The sequence below is a fragment of the Saccoglossus kowalevskii genome, chromosome 20 (genome assembly GCF_978046115.1).
Source record: "Saccoglossus kowalevskii chromosome 20, keSacKowa6.1, whole genome shotgun sequence".
NCBI classification, from domain to species: Eukaryota; Metazoa; Hemichordata; class Enteropneusta; family Harrimaniidae; genus Saccoglossus; species Saccoglossus kowalevskii.
This window is the reverse complement of record NC_140660.1, coordinates 20252332-20274976: the sequence shown is the minus strand read 5'-3', so window position 1 is coordinate 20274976 and position 22645 is coordinate 20252332. Positions and strand designations below refer to the sequence as shown.

General features: G+C 38.5%; 2 protein-coding genes across 2 annotated transcripts; both read right to left on the bottom strand.

The window, feature by feature from the left end:
* Positions 1 to 705: 705 nt before the first annotated feature.
* Positions 706 to 8412, bottom strand: LOC100367670 (acetylcholinesterase-like). Its single transcript, XM_078009009.2, has 8 exons — positions 8023 to 8412; positions 6632 to 6788; positions 5605 to 5682; positions 4986 to 5104; positions 3948 to 4121; positions 2642 to 3294; positions 1492 to 1664; positions 706 to 1125 (listed from the first exon to the last, which is right to left on the bottom strand). Exons 1-8 carry the CDS (start codon positions 8377 to 8379, stop codon positions 1067 to 1069), a joined length of 1770 nt encoding a protein of 589 aa, XP_077865135.1. The 5' UTR covers positions 8380 to 8412; the 3' UTR covers positions 706 to 1066.
* Positions 8413 to 12310: 3898 nt separating this feature from the next.
* LOC100368126 (acetylcholinesterase-like) lies at positions 12311 to 20479 on the bottom strand. The gene is made up of 8 exons (XM_085494740.1): positions 20094 to 20479; positions 18799 to 18955; positions 16709 to 16786; positions 16236 to 16354; positions 15289 to 15462; positions 13999 to 14645; positions 13145 to 13317; positions 12311 to 12664 (listed from the first exon to the last, which is right to left on the bottom strand). The coding sequence occupies exons 1-8, from the start codon at positions 20448 to 20450 to the stop codon at positions 12606 to 12608; spliced, it is 1764 nt and encodes a 587-aa protein (XP_085350866.1). The 5' UTR covers positions 20451 to 20479; the 3' UTR covers positions 12311 to 12605.
* Positions 20480 to 22645: the final 2166 nt, after the last annotated feature.

The following is a 22645-nucleotide window of genomic DNA, read 5'->3' as shown; positions in this document are numbered from 1 at the left end:
AAAGACCTGCAACCCAAATACTGTTCGAAGGAGATTTGTGTTATTTTTATATTAATGGGGGTACTAATTGTTCTTTTCTCACAACTTTGAGTTTTTCGAATTGATTATTTCCCAAGCTTAGAATGTACTCCATTTGTGCGCCGCTCAAATACAAACGAGATAGTACTTTGGCTGACATAGTTTTGTAATTAATACTGGTATTGCAAAGAATTGTGGGACAGAAAATTGAACTGTAGAGGGCGTTTTCGTGAGGGGGGGCTCCACATCTTTTGCATAGAACCCTATGTTAAAATTAGTAGTTTATATCTCCAGTTTATATCTCAAGCAACGCGTTATTTTTTTACAATTATGGTTATACTGTGGACTTTCCAGAAATTGTTAGTGGGAAGTTTGTTTCAAAGATTTTCTTTTAGATTTTGTACCGTTTTTGTTTTGTTTTCAACTGTGACACAGAAAATACTGAAACATAAATAAGAATGAATGAGAGGAAATCAGATGCACGTACCTATCACTACAGTTCCTACAATTCCAACACGTTTGATATTTCCATTCGTTGCCAGCAGCGCACAGTGGCGATATCAAACTTCAATTGCAACGAATAATAATAAGAGCTGTTCTTTTTTGATACAATGAGAAAAACAAATATCACAGAATCATTTTCGAAATACTGACAGATAAACGACAAATGAGACAGAACTCAAATACGACTTGTAAACCTACATGTTTTATATTCACACAATTTAAAAAATATTACATGAGTGTTATTTAATTAACATCACTTCTAATGAATTGGTTCAATCACAACTGTAAATTTAAGAAAAAAACGACTGCCAAAAAGTTTACAACCATTGATAAATGAAGAAGGATATTTGCTGGTAATTTAGTAATTAATTTACGTGCCAGCAATGATTAAGTCGATCACTTTCAAAACTGCCTTTTATACTTCAGGTTCCCTCTGTCAATCCGTAGATATTCGCATATAAATAAATCTAAAGCAATTCTATCAACAGTAAGCTAAAACTGAGAAAGTGGCGGATTAATCCTGCATCTTGCATATGTACTAGTTCTAAGGCTTGTTTGCTTCGTCGGAGTATTTGGATTCTTCTTTGCTTTCACAAGTTTCACCTGTGTGTGAAGAAAACATAATGTCTAAATAGAAAATGAAATGAAATGAAATGAAATGAAATGAAATGAAATGAAATGAAATGAATGCATAGCAGAAACAGTGAATATTGTACTGACTTATTGTACTAGCGTTAATCGGGTTTCGCAAAACGACGATATTTTATGCAAATGAAACAAGGCGCTCTACAACGTCTTGAATCTGGGAAACGAGTATAGGGATACACAGAATATAAAATTTGTAACTTTAATATCAGATTTATTCACTTGTCTGATAAGAATATCCGTTCTATATAGCATTATGAGCTACAAAAGTTTAAACTCTGGATCGTGACATATACCACATAATTTACAATATTTAAACTTTACCAGATTGCTGAAGCTTTGGAAGAAATTCATTCCAGAATGCACATTCTCTTGCTTTCAATGCGTTACTATTCTCCATTGATAATGAGAGTTGTTTATACGCTAAACCTGGCACTGTAAACAATGGCCAGTCATCGTTGTTATCTTCATCACTTGCAGAACTACGATTAGGATTACTGGAAAAAAACAAACAAATATATTCATAGTGTTGCAGTGGCACATTAAGTTTAAAGCGCCGCAGTCGACGTGCTACGCATTGCAGTTTGATTCGCTGGTTCCCGGCGCCCCTTGCGAATGGCAAGTAGGAGCAGGTAACTAGTAATCGCCATAATGTTCCACTAGGCCGGGATTACGATCCCAAGGCACGTGACTAAATGACGTAACTTGAAAACACTCTAATACAAATGTATTCGTTTTTTGTTAACAAGTCTTCATTACGCTATGCCCACACAGTCAGCCTGATTAGACTTATTATTTGAGATGTTTCAGGCATTTCTCGCTGTTTATGTGCAAATTCATAACAAAAGAAACACCTTTTCAGTAATTAAAGGGCGGTGGTCGTCGCGCAGCGCGTGTTCGAATTCTAAGAATTCAATCAATGCATTTCACATGGGTTGTGTACGTTTCTACGAGACCCATGTTGAACAGAACGAGGCGCGGCATACACAACCCGTGTGTATATGCACTATACTGTCGTTTCTGATGGGTGTATTAGTCGTTTGAAGAAACATCTAACAAGACGAATTGTCACATTTTCCGTTAACCAAGTGATTAACGTTTGCCTAAACAGGCGCTCCATACGTCCGTTGGAACCAAAAACCACTCTCTGCAGAATAGACCACCATGTTTTAGTTATCCTGCTTTTTAGTAACACCCACTTTTTTGTAGACTGATTTATATGCAGAATATTGAATATTCATGCATTTTTGAATTCAAACATTTTATATGAATGAGTGTTCCAATCTGAACTATATAAACACGTGGTCAATCCGGGTTCGGGTCACGTTTTGGAGTTGATATAACTCCTGGAATGTTGCGTAAAAACAACACATTGACATGAGTCGTATACGATGCGTGGTAATACGTCGATCAAGACCAATATCTTTGAAACGAATACGTTCATTAAAATATTTGTCAGTAATCATACACTCACCCAGTTTTGGCAAAATTCGTCCAGTACTTCATTATCTTCAATGAAACATTTATATCATCTTTATTTGGCGTTTGCTTAAATAGAGTCTTCTCGTCACCACCAAGGACTAACTGCATCTCGGATAGCAGAGTGTAACCAAAAACAAATTGGACGTCATCTCCATGAAGTGCCGTGCCAGTTTTGATAGGCCAGAAAGTCGTTGCCGATGCGTGTGTCATCTGGTACAAATACGTATCAAATCCGGCACCATAAAAAGCGCGTGCAGCTTCGTCAGATGGACAAACAAAAAATGCGTCCCCTGCCATTTGACTCATCGCTGAGAGGTAGTTGGCATTCTCCTCATCAGCGTGGTCCCAGTCCACGTAAATTAGTTTAATTACGTCCAAGACAGCTTGGTTTTTATCTAGGAAATACATAGCATAGATTTCATCATACACAGTCTTGTTCACGGTTAACTCACTGTGCTCGTCTGGAAATAACATGAAATACATCATAAATCCTTCGTCAGCCATAGTGCCAATCATGAATTCCTCGCCATTGAAAACATTTCCCCTGACAGCATCTTTTGGGTCTTCCGTCAGAAATACACCATCCATAGTTGGTGGGAATGGTACAAATATATCTTCAAGCCCGGTGGCATTTGCAATGACTCCCTTGCAATAAAAACGAGTAATTGTTAGCCACTCAGATTTAAAATCGTTAATAAGATACTGCAAATTCGTACCCTTGTTATCAAAATGTATTCAAATTGCACACAAATAATAATTTCCATAATTAATGATTACATATTTTTGCATTAATTTTCCTTTGTCTTGAATTATGACTGAAAACAGCAGAATGAAATTACAAAATATTCAGCGCGTTCACGTATGAACAACATCTCGAATATGAACATCAAAATCTCGCGTATGAACAACACATCGCGTATTAACAACATCTCGCGTATGAACAACAACATCTAGTGTGAGCAGCAACATCTCGCGTATGAACAACATCTGGCGTATGAACAACAACATCTCGCGTATGAACAACAACATCTCGCATATGAGCAACAACATCTCGCGTATGAACAATAACATCTCGTGTGTGAACAACATCTGGCGTATCAAAAATAAATTTAATTTTTATTTTACTTTCATCCATAAAAACGAATGAATTTGACAATGTCGAAAACGAAGAATCTTTATCGTAGGGCTATTTTTGCAATACCTGCGGAACTGAAAAGAACAAGATAAAAACAAGGAAATTAAGGGGGCTTAGAACATGCACAGTTTCTATGAGCATATTAGAGTATGGATTTACCTACCGATTCTGGATCCGATGAATTTCTAAACTTGTCAGCTGGTGCAGTACGAAGACATTCAATGAGCTCTTTACTGTTGTCTTTCTCACATCCAGCAATTTTACCCTGACCATGTGCTATCTTGTTAGTCTTAGATGCATCGGATTGAAAGAATCCAATCATGGTAGCAGTGCCACTCTGGATCAAGGACAGACATTACTATGTTAGGAATGACAATTAAAAAGGTTCCTTCGTTAAAGTATTTCCTTCGTTAACAAATCCTACCCTAGGCTGAACATCAAAAAGGTCGACCCTTACCCTGGGTAAGAATGCCACAGACCACTGGCCGAGATTCATTCACTAACGAATGCGACTTTGGGGTAACCTTGGTCAAGGTCCGCAGCTGCTTGTGTTTGACCGAGCCTAGTTGACGCCAGGATAACGCATTAAAAATGCCATTTGACAGAGAGATGGCCACACAGCCGTGTCATGTAGTCCTAAACATGAATATGACTTCTGTGGCAAAATGCACTATGTGTCAGCACTAGCACTTGCAATTTGCACATAGAAAAAAATGTCAGGAGAGACAACAGTGATACTCAATGTCCAGAACTGTCGCCTGGCACAAAAAATATTTAAATAAAAAAAAAAACCTTACACTACGTTAATTCCTAGTTTTTTATTGACGGATATTTTCTCATATTTAATAGACTCCGTTTACTGAGATATCCCGCGTTATCGTTAAACAAGACAAATAACATAACGTCTAAATGACTTCAAAATATCGAATGGTATTCACCAAACGCGATTAAGATGGCCATTTGTTATGAAGTATGGGTATCTCACCGCAATATTAACCTCGTCAAAGATTGACATTTCAACATTGAACTTTAAAAAAAAGAGATTCAAATTCAAATTGTTTAATTGAATTTGACTCCTTTGTCACAGGTTGGATTTCTAATTTGACACGTTTTAATAGTGGTGTTAATGTCTCCTAAAATAGATAATGTGTATAAATAACCCATGTAATGAATTCCCCAACTGATACAATTACAGGAATACCTGCAGAATAGCTCTTTTAAATAATCCTTTACTCAATGGAGATAACACGTGATAATGTATACTTATTGCTCCTGCACTCTCGCCAAATATAGTAACTTCATTCGGATTTCCCCCGAACGCTGTAAAGTGACAAATATATGCATAATTATGTATTCACATTGAATCCAGTAAAAATATTTACCGCAATGGTCGTCGCGCCACGCAGGCGCGAGATATGGATCACATATGAACAAGAATCTCGGCGACTTGTGTGCTGACCAACGAGTGAAAACTGAGACGTCACCAAGCTTTAACTAGGTATTTCTTTAGATGATTGGAAGGCATTGGATGAGTCACCGGCGGTAATTAGTGCACGTTGCGTCCAGGTCAAAACTTGTACTCGTGATTTCCATTGGAAGAGCGCATAGGATTGTGGACCAGTTAATGGTTATCAAAACAAATGTCGCACATGCGCAGCGCGAAAACCACTGCTCTCTAAGTGTAAAGATAGCCTGTTAATCAAATGGCGTTTTATTCATTCATCATAAAAACAAATAAATTATTTCTACATTTAAACAGTATAAATATGAATAAAAAACATTAAAACGGTCAACATAGAAGTAATATCTCGTCACGGTACCTGCTATATTTTGTTGCACCCAACGAAGTGCTTCTACTTGATCCAGGAAACCGTAGTTACCGGGTGCTACGTCATCACCTGTCAACATATGAGAAGAAAAATAACAATTAATTATATACGTTGAATCGTACAAGCATAAGAGAGCTAGAGAATAGCTCGATGGGGTTTGATACGCATTGCTTTAAAATTAGTTGAAGTAGGAAATCCCATATACAAAGGATGATTTCCAGAGAAGTTTCCGTTCACTGCGAGATCGCGCGAATTGCGAACAGTATGAATTCGAATTAAAAATGTTTTTTGTACGCTAAATGTCGATTTAGGAGAGTCGAATATTTCGTTGAGATACCCTTACTTCATCAAAATTGAACATCATAAATATGTATAGGAAAAAAATGCTTCCTTGTTTGTCGAATCCCACGCGATATTTTGACGTCATGAAACGCTATGACCTTTGACGGTTCTGTTTTTACGTTCGAGTTTACACATAACGCGGGATCTCGCGTTAACGGAAAATTAAATGATCTATAGAATAGCACAAAATACTTAGCAGAGATATGGGAATAAGAGTCAGGGTTTGTTTTAGCCAATTATCCAACAATAGTGCCTCAAGATACAAAATGATGGATTTAAAGCGGAAAGGTGACATAAGTCGCGCGGGGAGTTGAGTCCGAGGCGACGATAACAAGTACGATAAAAACTCAAAAGCTTATGAGTAGACGCTTGTATATAAACAACGACACGCTATTGCCATTGGCCGCATGCGCAGGCGAAGGCTACCCATTTTAAGACATAATACGTGAGTTTTTACCAATCGGTCAACTATCGCCTGAGTGAGTCCCATTTTAGAACCCCCCCCCCGAGAATACACACCACACGGACGATGCTAACCACTATATTTCCCGTCAGTTTAAGAAAAGTGAAGTTTGTTAAAAAAATCACATCAGTATAATAAAGTGGCGAGCAAATGATCAATCAAACAAGCATTCAATCGTTCAGTCGATAATGTAAAACTAGGAAAAATATTGACCTGTACTAAGAAATCCAAGCGCCCCCAATCGATAATTAAAGGTAACTACAATGACGTCATTCAATGAAGACAGTATGGTTGCATCGTACATCCTCGTTCCGGATCCCAGCATTAATCCACCCCCGTGAATTAAGACCATTACGGCTGTGTTATCGTCCTGAAAATAAGAACCACTTTACATTTACAATGCAAAATTGGTTTTACTATTACAGCATTGTCCCGAAAACAAACAACTATCCACCTTTACACGAATCGGGAGACCATTACAAGCGACTCTCGCTCTATACACAAGATTACAATAAATATTTAGTTACAATGATCAATACAGCAAAAAAATACAGTTTCCCGCCCATCCTATCAAGATTGGTTCACACTATTTTTTTTCATATCTGCTACCAAACGTTCCGGTTAAAGTCTCATTTAAAGATGACAGAACATAGCTGTTTCAATTATCTCAAGATGTTTTCTAAAATTGTATAAATAGGGGTACTGAAGAGCGATGGCTTATGTAAATACAATGTTTACGAAAAGTGTTTCAAATACGCAAAAGCTCAATTTGGAATGTGCTGCAATTATACAGGATTCCTAGGTGAAGGTGGTGATCTATTTGTATAATCTGAGGAGGTTTTAATACAGAATATTACACACGTTTGGTTTTACCAGTTCAATTGGTTTCGAAATTACAGCAAACTTTGAGCAAAATTAATTAATATCACTGTGGGATAGACTGAACGCCAGGAGCAGAATCGATTTATTTGATTTTGAAATTGAATTTCTTAAATTTTTTTCAGATGGGAATATGACATTTACATACCCTTACCTCACTAATATTATCGTTATTAAACATAATACGCGAGGGAATACCCCCCCCCCCCCAATGCATCCCCGTTTGTCGAATCCTACGCGTTGCTTTGACGTCACTATGGCCTATGATTTTTAAGTTCGATTTCACGCCAAAGGTGGGATCTCGCAGTGAACGGAAAATGTGCGTGTTTTAAGCTGGTACTCAGGTTGCTTGGCTTAATTTGTACTTATAGCGAGTATCAAGGTGAGTGAACTCTAGGGGTCATACACACCTTTTTGTACTTGAATGCGAGCCTCACTGATGTGCACGCCACGGCACAAAAACACTGGTAATACATGGGTCATGTGATATATCATATTTATTATTATCTATATGTGTGACATACTGAGGGGGTCATTCACCAGAATACAAACGCCCAGGCGTCGCTGTGTCATGTGACCTATTAATGGCCTCGATTTACAATTCAGCGTATCTGTGGTACGTACATAGTCAAATTTGCATTGTTACTGCAGTAATGAACTTTGCCGCTGAAGCACAATTACATGTGACCTCCAAGTAACCTTGATGTGATCTTCCACCAACTTACCTGTGGCTGTGGGACGTAAACATTCAAGTGCAGACAATCTTCGTCTTGAATTTTGTCCACAGGTACCAGTGGAGAGTCTGGCTGTATGCACGCAGTACGGAAGTCGGTAGCATCGTACTCCCCTTGCCACGGTGTCTTGGGTTTAGGCGGTGCAAACCTCAGGTCACCAACCGGTGGTTCAGCGTACGGTATACCCCTGTAAGCATGTACAGGCCGTGTACCGTCCACAAATTCACTGCTGAATTCTTCCACGGTACCGATTAATGTACCGGTAGAAATCTTAATAGTTGGTATGTCTGCATTACATGCGCTGACTAGCAATATTACAAGGAGTGCAGAGATGTACACCGTTACCATTTTAGCTATGGAGCCGCCAGCATTGACTGAATGACAAGTGAGCCGGTCTGAATACGCTTGTGAATACGCATGCGTATAAGTAGCCATTGTTATTAAATGTGACTCAGCATCTTATGCTCATTATGTAGTTGCCTAGCGATTCACCTAGCCATATTTTGGTGTAATCATAATGACTGGATTCGGAGTTGCCATAGTGCCGATTAGTGTACCGGTAGAAATCTCAACAACTGGTCTGTCTGCATTACAGGCAGCGATTATCAATAAGATTACAGGGAGAAGGTTCGATACTAACGAATGTAGTGTCACATAGAGTGACTATGTCAATCTGTGTGTATGCCCCTAACCTACAACAATTAGTTAGAGATGATATTTTTGTTTCGATTTTTTTTGTATTTGTAGTAGTCTAGTTTTTCATGTTTTAGTAGAATTGTTTTAGCTTATTTTGTATGTGTTATTTGGAACTTTACACTAGCTCTGTATTGTGTACGTGCAAAATAAAATATCCCATCCCATCCTAGCGTGTGATATGCGTGTTCAATCGACTTGGTTAATAAGCCATATTACGCTCACTACGAGATCTCGCGTGGCCAAGCTTTACCTTCTTAGCAACCAGTTTCGATCACGTGACACAGGTCAAGCTTTCCCCAATAGACGGTGGGGCGCCATTGTTCACTCCGCCGTAATCCGTACACACAGCAATATCGACTGTACAAAAACGCTCTTACGGTGGATACAAGAGCGATTCTCGATTTCATATAAAGGATTCGTTATGACCATCTGACGCATGCGCAGGTAACGACTCCCCGCTTTAACGTTCAATTGGTAGATTTATTTTTATATTACTCTCTATTCATTTCGGCATGTCTTGTCTGGCATCGCGAGCACGTCCGTGAATTGTGTTCACTCGGAAAAATTAGAACTTTCTGAATTTGTTTGGGTATTTTTTTTATAACTATACAACTATCCTGTATACATTCATGCTTCCTGTACTACGTAATCATAGTTAAACCATGGAAGGTAGATGTCCGGAATGAAAATATGTTTATTCTTAACAAGTTTGGGCGTATCTTATTCCACGCCAACCGCTGTTTCCTCCCATGCGTGAATGAAATTGGGTCTAGTCGATATGCAAATTTACGAGATCAGCCTAATGGCAATAGTCGTGTTCAGGCTAAACTAAATACTGGCTAAGGTAGTTGCTGAAAAGCAAGTTTGTGTTCCCGGAATTGTTTTGATTCCATGACCCTGATCAACAAAAGGCACTCCGTTCTTTTTTTTCGAATTATGGCGGATTTTCACTACCCTGCTTAAAATTTGCAAATCTGACTAAAATATTCATTTTAAAGCGGGGGAGTCGTCACCTGCGCATGCGTCAAATGGCCATAGCGTGTCATTGTTTACAAAAAGCGTCTACCCATGAGCGTTTTTAGCGTGTGTTGTTGACTCAATTCCCGCGCGTGCGCAGGTGACGACCCTCCCGCTTTAAAAAAATAAGTCCAGACTTTGCATGTTCAACTTGGATCAAGCAAGACATAAACACATTGATATTCATTATGACCCAAATCCCACGTGTTGTAAATGTACCAATAGTTTGTGGACGCCTAATTTGATTTTCGACAACATAACATTATTGTCTAACCGACTGATAAATGGTATACGTTAACTAATCTGATACGATATGCTTTGAGCACGCACGGAGCTGCATGGTGCAAACTATTGATAATACGGTTGTTTTCCTTTCAGAATATTTGGTAGCCCCGAAATAGAACCGTTTGGTTTGAATGTGCCATTTAAAAAATACATATTTTTCAGTGCCATGACACATATTAGACACCCCTCAGAAAAATAAAATAAAACGCTGCCATGTATATGTCACCAGCTATCCAATGTTTCTGTACCCCTAAATACAAAAACAAAACTATTAACACACAAAGTGGTATCATCGCCCGAAACGCTGCGATATGCCCTTCCCGAAAAAAGTGTTGGAAACCTTCCGCAAAATCCGCAACAGCGAGAAATATTGTTACAAAGTTTGCTCATTATATTTTCGAAAACTATTCGAGGTATATACTAACATTCAGTTACTTGTAACTCGTCGATTCTTAAAAATCTTACACAGCTGCAAAGATCAAAATGTCCTGAACGCATCTCTTGTTGTTTTCAAAAATGTCCGGATCTGTTTTACGCAATTTCCGAAGAAGTGCGAAGTGTTCAGAATATCCGATGTTCGGCAAACGTCGACGGTGTCTATGTCAGTACAACTGAGCGAGGCACACATATCATATAGAATTAAGCCGATTAACACCTTAAACAATAGGCGTTGCCAGTCTGTTTATAAGTTGTCTGAGCTTGAACAAAATGTCAATACTGTGGAATACTTTATTTTCGCTGGAATTAATTTTCGCTGAAAAGGCTTTTGAGGCGTTTTGTATGGAATTTATTTTCACTGATTTCTGATGAGTTTAATGTGAAATATAGGAAAAAAAGTATATTCGCTGGGTTTTATTTTCACGCAATCATACCTTCAGCGAAAATAGCGAAAATAAATTTCAAGCAAAAATAAAGTATTCTACAGTAAGTCCTTTCAAAATAGATAATAATATAGCGTAATACGTTAGCATAAGGAATTAACGCCTGGTAACCAAGGTATCTCGTATCATCTTCTGATATGAATATCGCCGTGATAATAAACAGGACGATGACCTCCGCAACGTACCTCAGTATTCTGACAGTGTGTTTGCCTATTGCAATGATAGATTGATATGACGACAGTTTACAAGCCTACTTTGCGAAATTCCTAGGGAGAGTTCAAGGACCCGCAACCCAAATACCGTATTTTGGCGGGGATTTATTTTATTTTTTTTAGTATTTGGGCACTAATTGACCCTTTCTCACACATTTGTGATGCAGATTTTGCTCAGGTGAAGAATGTGCCCTGCTTGTGTGCAGTTCAACAACAGATGATAGGATGAAGGTGGGTATATCCCTATTACAACCCACTTAGATCAAGGAAATGTAAACATGTATTTAACGTTCATTGTGAAGATTTATTTGTATATTAATCTCTATTCATTTCGGCATGTCTTTTCTGGCATCGCGAGCACGTTCATGGATTTTGCGCTCGCGGAAAAATTAGCACTTTCTGAATTTGCTTTGGTATTGTTTTATAACTATAGAACTAACCTCGTACATTCATGCTTACTGTACTAATTGTACAGTAAGGGCACTGCCGATTGTTTTCCATTACTCCTTCACCATATCCAGCACAATTAAACCATTTAATTTGGCATTAGGTCCCTGCCAGTGATTCACAATTAATGGATTAACTTTTCACGAGGAAGTTTTCACACACAATCATGATGTCAGTTCAAATTGAAAACAAAAACAACGACACTACCATCGTTATGACAAGACTGCCCTTCGGAGCGTCGTTTTGGGTTGTTTTTCGCTTTCTATTGTCTTCCTTGAACGCGTATGGTTGAATTTTATACATGTATATGCTAATCCGATAATGTAACGAAGAGCTCGTACGCAGTCCCGATGCAGTTCGTTCATCATCGGTTTAAAGGGCAGTGGTCGTCGCGCAGCTCATGGTTGTGTTAATAATTATGTTTCTTACACGCATTGTATACGTCAGCATATCTCTTATCGAACACCTTGCGGCGCGACGACCACCACCCGGCCTTACAAGATGTCAACAATAAAAAATATTATTGATTTTGTCGTTTCAAACAAAGCTGTTCTATATCATGACATATTGATTGCAGGAAACTAAAATAACAATTGCGATGCTTGGTATTTTCATTCATTGCAAGCAGCGACTCGTGACAGTATCGAACTTCAGTTACAGCGAGTAACAGTACATACTTTTTGATAAAATGAGAAAAAACAATGTACCGACGAATAAACGACAAATAGAAGAGGAATCAAATTAGACGTGTAAACATATATGATATGTATTCAGTGTTACTTAATTAACATCACTTCCAATCAATAGGTCCAATCACAATTGTAAATTTACGAAAAAAGAAAATGACTGACAAAAAGTTTACAATCAAATGAAAAACTGAAGAATATTTGCTTGTAATTCAGGAATTAATTTGAGTGCCAACAATGATCAGGTCGATCACTTCAAAATTACTTGTTATACTTCCCTCACTACGTAGATATTCGCATATATATATATAAATCTGAAAGTGTTGGGTTAATCTTGCATGGTGATAATTCTAAGGCTTGTTTGCTTCTTCAGAGTATTTGGATTCTTCTTTGCTCTCACAAGTTTCACCTGTGTATGAAAAAATCCATAATGTCACTGGATACGACAGTAGACATGTATTCACAAGTCGAATCTTGAATATGTGCTCGGTTCTTAGACTTCAGAATCTGCGAAATGAGTATATCTGATGAAAAGGATTATTCACTCGTTTTATGAAGCTGATACTACACGGTTACACATGCGTTATGCGCTATATACTGTGGAATTAATTTTCGCTGAAAAGACATTTTGGGCGTTTTGTATGGAATTTATTTTCAATGATTTTTGACAAGTTGACTGTAAAATATAAGAAAAAAGGTCTATTCACTGGAATTAATTTTCACAGAATCATTCCTTCAGCGAAAATAGCGAAAATTAATTCCAAGCAAAAATAAAGTATTTTACAGTATAGCATGCAAGTTGTGCGCTACTGGACAATAGTTTTGGCACATTATTTTATTGCTAAAACTTTGGATATATACCACATAATTTACAAAATTTAAACTTTACCAGATTTCTGAAGCTTTGGTTCAAATTGATTCCAGAATGCACATTCTCTTGCTTTCAATGCGTTACTATTCTCCATTGATAATGAGAGTTGTTTATACGCTAAACCAGGCACTGTAAACAATGGCCAGTCATCGTTGTTATCTTCATCACTTGCAGAACTACGATTAGGATTACTGGGAAAAAACAAACAAATATATTCATATGTTGCTGTGGCACATTCAATTTCACGCGCAACAGTCGTCGTACTGCGTGCTACGCTGAATTGTTATGGTTTCGTAACAACACGATCCAGTATTTTCCCACAATGCATTGAGCTACGAAACTTCAAATTGCGACAAAGCCTGACTGAAGCGGAATTTTATCACAGCTCATCCCCTCCCGAACTGCAGCATCACGATTTCCCGTCACCATTCCGCTGGTTCCTATTTTGGCAATAAATAATGCAATGCAGTTTGAGTAAGATTATTCAATTCAATGGTTAGTAATTTTAGTAAAAGTATTTCAAAAACGTAAGGTATACGGACTAAATTTGTTACTGATTTGTTACAGGTTTTAGTTGTTCTGAATATTAGTATTACCCACATTCTTGCAGACTGATTAATATGCAGATTATTGAATATTAATTTTTGAATTCAAATATTTTATATGAATGAGTGTTCTAATCTGAACTATTATACACGTGGTCAATCCGGGTTCGGGTCACGTTTTGGAGTTGGTATAACTCATGGAATGTCGCGTATAAACAACACTTTTACACGGGTTATATATGATGAGTGGTACCACGTCGACCAGGACCAACACCTTCAAAACAAATATTTTCAACAAACATGACTTTTCTGCAATGAGACACTCACCCAGTTTTGGCAAAATTCGTCCAGTACTTCATGATCTTTAAGGACACATTTATATCATCTTTATTTGGCGTCTGCTTAAACAAAGTCTTCTCGTCACCACCAAGAGCTAGCTGCATCTCGGATAGCAGAGTGTAACCAAAGACAAACTGGATGTCATCTCCATGAAGTGCCATGCCAGTTTTGATAGGCCAGATTGACTTTGCCGGTGCGTGTGTCATCTGGTATAAATACGTATTGAGTCCGGCACGATAAAAAGCGCGTGCAGCTACGTCAGTGGGACAAACCATTATCATATCCCCTCCCATGTGATTCAACGCTGAGAGGTAGTTGGCATTCTCCTCATCAGCGTGGTCCCAGTCTATGTAAATTAGTTTGATTACGTCTAAAACAGCTTGGTTCTTATCTGGAATATACATGGCATACATTTCATCATACACAGTCTTGTTCACAGTTAACTCGCTGTCTTCATCCGGAAATAACATGTAGTACATCATGAATCCTTCGTCAGCCATAGTGCCAATTATCAATTCCTCGCCATTGAAAACATTTCCTCCATCTTTTGGGTCTTTCGTCAGAAATACACCATCCATAGTTGGTGGGAATGGTATAAATATATCTGCAAGCCCGGTAGCATTTGCAATGACTCCCTGGCAATAAAAAACGAGTAATTGTTAGCCACTCAGAATTGAAAAGCGTGAATAAGGTACTGCAAATTCGTACATTGTTTTCAATGATAAAGGTTCGGTATTTTATAGTTCCATACTTCTATAAACACGATAAAGACTTTAAGTTTTTGACATTCTGAAATCCTTCCGTGAAATATGCATAACAAAATGTATTCCAAATGCACACCAAAAGTACTTTTAATAATTAATGAGTACACTTTCGATGTTTTTGCATTACCTTTGTTTAGAATTACTGAAAATAGCAGAATGAAATTACAAAATATGCAGCGTGTTTAACATCTCGCATATGAACAACATCTCGCATATGAGCAACAACATCTCGCGTATGAACAACATCTCGCGTATGAACAACATCTCGTGTGTGAACAACAACTCGCGTATGAACAACATCTCGCATATGAACAACAACATCTCGCGTATGAACAATGAGTTTAATCAATTATTTTACATTTTACATCCATAAAAACGCATGAATCGAACACGGAGAGTCTGTATCGTAGTGTTATTTTTGAAATATCTGCGGAACTGTAAAAGGAAGGAAATCAAATGGTATGGTAGATACGCACACAGTTTCTTGGCCAGATTAGTGTATGGATTTACCTACCGTTCCTGGATCCGATGAATTTATAAACCCTTCGGCTGGTGCAGTGCGAAGACATTCAATTAGCTCTTTACTGTTGTCTTTCTCACATCCAACAATTTTACCCTGACCATGTGCTATCTTGTTAGATCTCGATGCATCGGACTGGAAGTACCCAATCATGGTAGCAGTGCCACTCTGGATCAAGGACAGACATTACTATGTTAGGAGTGAAAATTTAAGAGGTTATATTTGTAACTTTCAACCGTTTTCACTCCAACGTTAGTTAACTTACTGTAAAGTACTCTATTTTAGACGGAATTAATTTTCGCTGAAAAAAAATTTTTTGGGTGTTTTGTATGGAAATATTTATAGGAAAAATAGCATATTCGCTGGATTTTATTTTCACTGAATCATTCCTTCAGTGAAAATAGCGAAAATTAATCCCAAGGGCAAATAAAGCATTTTACAGTACACAACGTTCCTTCCTGGTTTTTATTGACCGATATTTTCTCATTTTTTAATAGACTATTTTCCGTTTACTGAGATATCCCGCGTTATCGTAAAACAAGACAAACAGATGACATAATGTATTGGTGACGTCACCATATCGATTTGCATTCACCAAAGGCGATTAAGCAATTATCGATGAGGTATGAATATCTCAACGCGATATTACCCTCGTCAAAGATCGGCATTTCGACACTGAACTTTAAAAAAGAAATTGTAATTCAAAATCAAATCGTTCGAGTGAATTTGACTCCCATATCTACAGACTGGATTTCTAATTTGACACGGTAATGTTTCCGAATTAGGTAATTGTATTATTTCTGTGTAACTGTACAACATTCATGCTGTAGTCGATGATAATGACAGTTGTAGCAGGGAATGATAGCTACTGAGTACCGTTTGCAAAAAATGTTCTACTTGTGTAAAACTTGAATGAAAAGTCATTTCCATTACCGGCATACCTGCAGAATAGATCTTTTAAATAATCCTTTACTCAATGGAGATAACACATGATAATGGGCACTTATGGAGCCTCCACTCTCGCCAAATATAGTAACTTCATTCGGATTTCCGCCGAAGGCTGTAAAGTGAAAAATATATACATAATTATGTATTCACATTGAACCCAGTAAAAGTTTTTTTTATACTGCAATGATCATCGCGCCACGCATGCGCGAGATATGAGTAACATATAAACATAGAAAGATCATGGTGACGAGTGAAAGATCAGACGTTACCAAGCTTTAACTAGGTATTTTGGAATGTGTGTCAAAGGAGTCACCAGCGGTATTTAGTATAAAGTTAGATAGCCTTTTAATCAAATGGCGATTTTTTCATGCATAATAAAAACAAATAAATTGTTTATACATTTGAACAGTATAAATATGAATAAACGATTTTTTTAAATGGTCAACATGAAAGTAATATCTAGTACCTGCTATATTCTGTTGCACCCAACGAAGTGCTTCTACTTGATCCAGGAAGCCATAGTTACCGGGTGCTACGTCATCACCTGTCAACATATGAGAAGAAAATAATAAAATAGTGTTATAAATACTGTTATATACGGCCGCAGAATACCGCGCTTGTTGCTTACTACGCTTTGCTACATGATGATGCGTTGCAGCAGAGACAGATAGAGACATATAGAGCGTGAGTTTTCATCAATTACAATATATGGTAATAAGTAATAGGCTAACTATTTCCTAAGTGAGTACTACTTAAAAATGTTATCGTGCATGGTTGGGGCAGGACGGTGACATGTTCTACTCATTATTTAAAGCGAGAGGGTCGTCACCTGCGCACGCGTGGGAATTGAGTGCCAAGCGACGATAACAACGCACGTTAAAAACGCAAAGGCTCTTGGGTAGACGCTTGTTTGTAAACATTGACACGCTATGGCCATCTGACGCATGCGCAGGTGACGACTCCCCCGCTTTAATATGCTATACTTTTAATTATTGGCGACCAGACAATTGCTTAGTCTATGGTGCGAATGTGAAGAGGAATTCCAAAGAGAATTATCTACACGGAGAGCGGGTAGGATGATTAACTTATTCTTGTCGGAAGGACCGGGATTTTATAACACAGCGTAATGGTAACAAATTATTAAACATATAGCGCTGATACTTGGGGCATTTGGCTGGTGAAGGTAGAACATGAGTGTTCGTCAGAATAAAATTCAGGCGGAACTCACAAAACAACAAAGCTTTCCACTGTTGTTTCATGCCATGCCGTTCTTCACTTTTCTTCAACGTCATATTTTTGTTACCATAGAGTCAATGATATACTGCCGTCAATGAGTCAAATCACCGCCTTTCCTCTCTGAGCTAGCATTACGCGAATGTATTGGTCACATGATATGAGGACGCAAACAGAATTTAGAAACTTTCCGACGACGACACCATCCAGTGAACTAGCTACCAGACTACGCAACAACGAAATCATTAGGTTAGATTTTGGAGAAGGGAAATAGAGAAACAGTTTTTAGTGTTCTGGGACTGATACCAAGAAAAAACCGAACATTGTACTCGAGAAGTTTAATGATTATACGAAATATTAGTTAAGACTTTTTCGCGGCAATATACACGGATGATGCTAACCACCAGATTTCCCGCCGGTTCAGGAAAAGTGAAGTGTACAACAAACAAGCAGCCTCTCGGCTGAGATAGCTCCGCTGTTAGCAATGCACATGGCAATTAAAGAACAGAAGATACCATTAGAAAATGAACAATATGTATAGTATCAAAACAATCAGACAAGAAGTGGAAAATATCACTTTTTACCAAAAATTACAAAAATATTCATCAAAATTAGAGAATTGAAGATATCATCATGAAATGAGCAAATCTGAGTTAGAACCACACGTAGTACCTATATATGTAATATCAAAGCAATTGGACTTGCGGTTTTCAACAAGAAGTTGAAAATATCACTTTTTACCAAAAATGACAAAAATATTCACCAAAACTAGAGAATTAAAGATATCATTACAAAATGAACAAATCTGAGAAAGATCCACACGTAGTACCTATATATGTAATATCAAAGCAATTGGACTTGCGGTTTTCAACAAGAAGTCGTAAATATCACTTTTTACCAAAAATGACAAAAATATTCACCAAAATTAGAGAATTAAAGATATCATTACAAAATGAACAAATGTGAGAAAGATCCACGCGTAGTACCTATATATGTAATATCAAAGCAATTGGACTTGGGGTTTTCAACAAGAAGTTGAAAATATTACCTTTTACCAAAAATGACAAAAATATTCACCAAAATTAGAGAATTGAAGATATCTACCCAAGGTACATATACACCAAGTATCAAAGCATTCAGGCTTGTAGTTTTCAAGAAGAAGTCGAAAAAGTAAAACATTGACACGGACGACGACGGACGACGGACGCCGGACGACGACGGACAATCACTCATATGATAAGCTCCGCTCGGCAAAGTCGACAGCGGAGCTAAAAATTCAATCAATCGATCGATCGATAATGTAAAACAAGGAAAAATATTTACCTGTACTAAGAAATCCAAGCGCCCCCATTCGATAATTAATGGTAACTACAATGACGTCATTCAATGAAGACAGTATGGTTGCATCGTACATCTTCGTTCCGGATCCCATAATTAATCCACCACCATGAATCCAGACCATTACTGCTGTGTTTACGTCCTGAAAATAAAAAAAAAACACTTCACATGGCAAATTGGTTTTATTATTACGTCTTTGTTCCGAATGCACAAACGTAAGTTACGGTAAACAACACAACTAAAACATTTGATTTCTTGTTTTTTATACCCAAATTATATCAGTTTTCTACACGTCGCCCATCCCTGCATGGGGACGAGATCTGCACAACCTTGCGCCGAATTACGAAGGCGCGATCTTACTAGGAGGTCCGGAGGCATGCCCCCTTAAAAAAACTATTTCCTGCATTTTGAGGGTCAAATTTTGCTGACAAAAAGGTCTTAGCTTGATTTTAGAGAGGCGACGTCCCCAACATTATTTTCGAGGGGGCGATTGTTTCTGTCCCCCCCCCCCTTACCGCTTATGTAAATCTACAAAAAGTGTTCGCGTATTACGTGAATAACCTGGACCGAACGCCAGAAGCAGAAAATTATTTGGTTTTGAATTTGAATTTCTTTCTTTTTTATCGTTTGATTCCAAATTGCCGATTTTCTTGGATGGGAATATGACATTCAGATACCCTAACTTCACCAGAATTATCATTATCAGACGTGTCTAGTACATACTAGTGATTAAGCGTGGGAATATTTAAATAATGCTTTCCCGTTGTCGAAGACCACGCGATATTTTGACGCCACTATGACGCCGAGACCTATACTTGTCCGGTTTTTACGTTAATTCCACGCGTTAGGTGGGATTTCGCAGCGAACGGAAAATGAGTGTATTGTACCACATGGCTATACATTATATGACGCCGGTAGTGCTTGCCTTAATTTGACATCGATAGCGTGTACCTCTAACGAGTATCAAGGTGAGTGAACTCTAGGAGTCATACACACTTGTTTGTACAGACGTATCGCCAACACTGGTAATATGTGGGTCGTGTGATCTACCATGTTTATCATTATCTGTATTTTCGACACACTGGGGATTATTCTCCAGAATACAAACGCCAGGCTAGGGGGGTCACTTGCCCAATAAATGACCTTGCTCGCCAACTCAGCTTACCTGTGGTGCGTACATACTCAAAATTGTTACTAGTATTTGCAACGTCCTTGTAGCAAAAGACTCTACCGCGGGAGCACAATACAAGTGACCTTGATCTGATCTCGCGTTAACTTACCCGCGGCTGTGGGACGTAAACATTCAAGTGCAGACAATCTTCGTCTTGAATTTTGTCGACAGGTACCAGTGGAGAGTCTGGTTGTATGCACGCAGTACGGAAGTCGGTAGCATCGTACTCCCCTTGCCACGGTGTCTTGGGTTTAGGCGGTGCAAACCTCAGGTCACCAACCGGTGGTTCAGCGTACGGTATACCCCTGTAAGCATGTACAGGCCGTGTACCGTCCACAAATTCACTGCTGAATTCTTCCACGGTACCGATTAGTGTACCGGTAGAAATCTTAATAGTTGGTCTGTCTGCATTACATGCACTGACTAGCAATATTACAAGAAGTTCAGAGATGTACACCGTTACCATTTTAGCTATCGAGCCGCCAACATGGACTAAATTGTACCCGGTCTGAATACGCATGCGTATAAGTACCCATTGCGATTTACGATGACTCGGCGATTACGTAGTTATATAGCCATATTTGGGTGTACTCAGAATGACTAGATTCGCAGTTACAAAACCATTCATCTGTCCATATTTAGGTGCAATCCTAACGACTAAACTCGCAGATACATAGCCATTCACCTGGCCATATTTGGGCGTACTCATAAAGAATACACTCGAGTTTCCATAGCCATATTTGGGTGTGCTCAGAGTGACTATAGGTTCCAGGCTACCGCAATCCGTCTGACTTGTCCAATTTCGACTTGGACTCGGCCTGCCCTGCCTTGGTCCAAGCTTTTAGAATAGAGAAAAACGAACGACCCAGCATACCCGAGAATACGACAAATCTGGTAACTCGATTATAATGGTCGTGAGTACTTGTATTTTTCCGGTATTACAACGAGAGCAAATCAATTTGTACATTGACGACGTACACATATAATATACATACATACATTCAATGTTAGTCGAAGTCCCCGGAATACTTTATATTTGACGACGCCAACCGTGATTTTGTAAACACTCAATCTTATAACTCGAAACCATTAATATAATTACGAACGACTTTTATTTACAAAAATACACCAATAATCCGCACAATTTCCAACCACACTCCATTCTGGAACGTATAAATGGTCATAAATTAAATGCTAAGTATTTCAACTGCAGTGAAACCCACAGATTCTTCATCAGTCAGCCTATCTGCCTATCATCAACTTACTCGTCTTTGTGCTACGTACACACCTACACAGAAAGTCTGTATCTCTGTTGCGTTCCACCAGCCATTAGTCGTTTAAGTTACCACTCGTCAATCACTTGATGTGTATTTCTGCGTGCCAATTACGGAGTGTCGTGATAATGATCGCCGAGTCATATGATCGTGTTGACAGACGCTATTGCCCAATTACAACCCCTCCCCCCTAAGTGTGTACTTTTTAGTGTCGTCAAACATCACGATTCGAGTTGCCCAAACACAAATATTTCAAAACAACGCAAGCACGCACACGCGTCCTTGCATGTAGATCAAAACACATTTAAATATATTAGTTCAGAATTATTTGTTTAGTTCGGAATCAAATACATTCTACTGCATTTGTGTACAAGCACAACCTTTGACTTATATCGTTTGTTTCAATACTCCCCTGGACTGAATCAGTTCAGTGAGCTTCCAATATACGTTCGTATTATTAGAGGGGGGTAGTGTATCGATTGATTGTGGATGCGTCTTGAATTCAGACTGGTTGCATGTACTAATACTTTCTCAAAATATCAACGACAGTTGACAGGATTTTCGCCTAACCCCCACAGCAAACAGGGAAGAAAAATTAGCAAAAATCGACTATACTTGTAATGAGTTGAACAGTATGGTCAAAGACCACGGCACTACTAGTATTTGAAGCGGTAAGATCGACACCTGCGCGCACGCGGGAATTGAGTCCCAAGCGACGATAACAACACAGAGACATGATATGACCATCTAACGCAGGCGCAGATAACGAATCCTGCTTTAAACAAAACACTTCTAAGTTATTACAAATACACGTAAATTATAATATAGCGAAGTCAATAGCACCATATATTCGCACACACACACACTGAACGCACACACAAAATACTAATGTGTCCGCATTGAGCAGCGTAAACACAAAAAAAACATAACAAAAGATGACCTTCCTGACCTTTTGCTGACTATGTCAACGCCGTTTGGAATACGGGGTCATGTACACTATGGGTCAACAAAACAACGAATTTTCCACGTTTTCATTTTGGTTTTGTATAATTTGGACTATAACTGGCCAATTGAAAACAGCGGGACAAGGCGGGACGCAGTGGTGTATCATGTAGTTGTTATGAAGTAAGTTGGTTGGTGTAAGATCGGATACTCGTGTCGTTTATGTGACAGGACACGTACATGATATGCATTTTTTCAACTCCAGCCGAACCAAGGACTGGGCACGCCGTCGCTCTAATACCACTGGCGGATCCAGAAATTCGGTAGAGGGCGCTCCTATTGACCTCCGGTAGGCTGGGTTTGTCAATTGATTTGTTAATTTTTACTGCGCGCACCCTTGACGCAGTGGTTGGTGTACACTGGGGGAAAATCTGCAGCTTTCGAA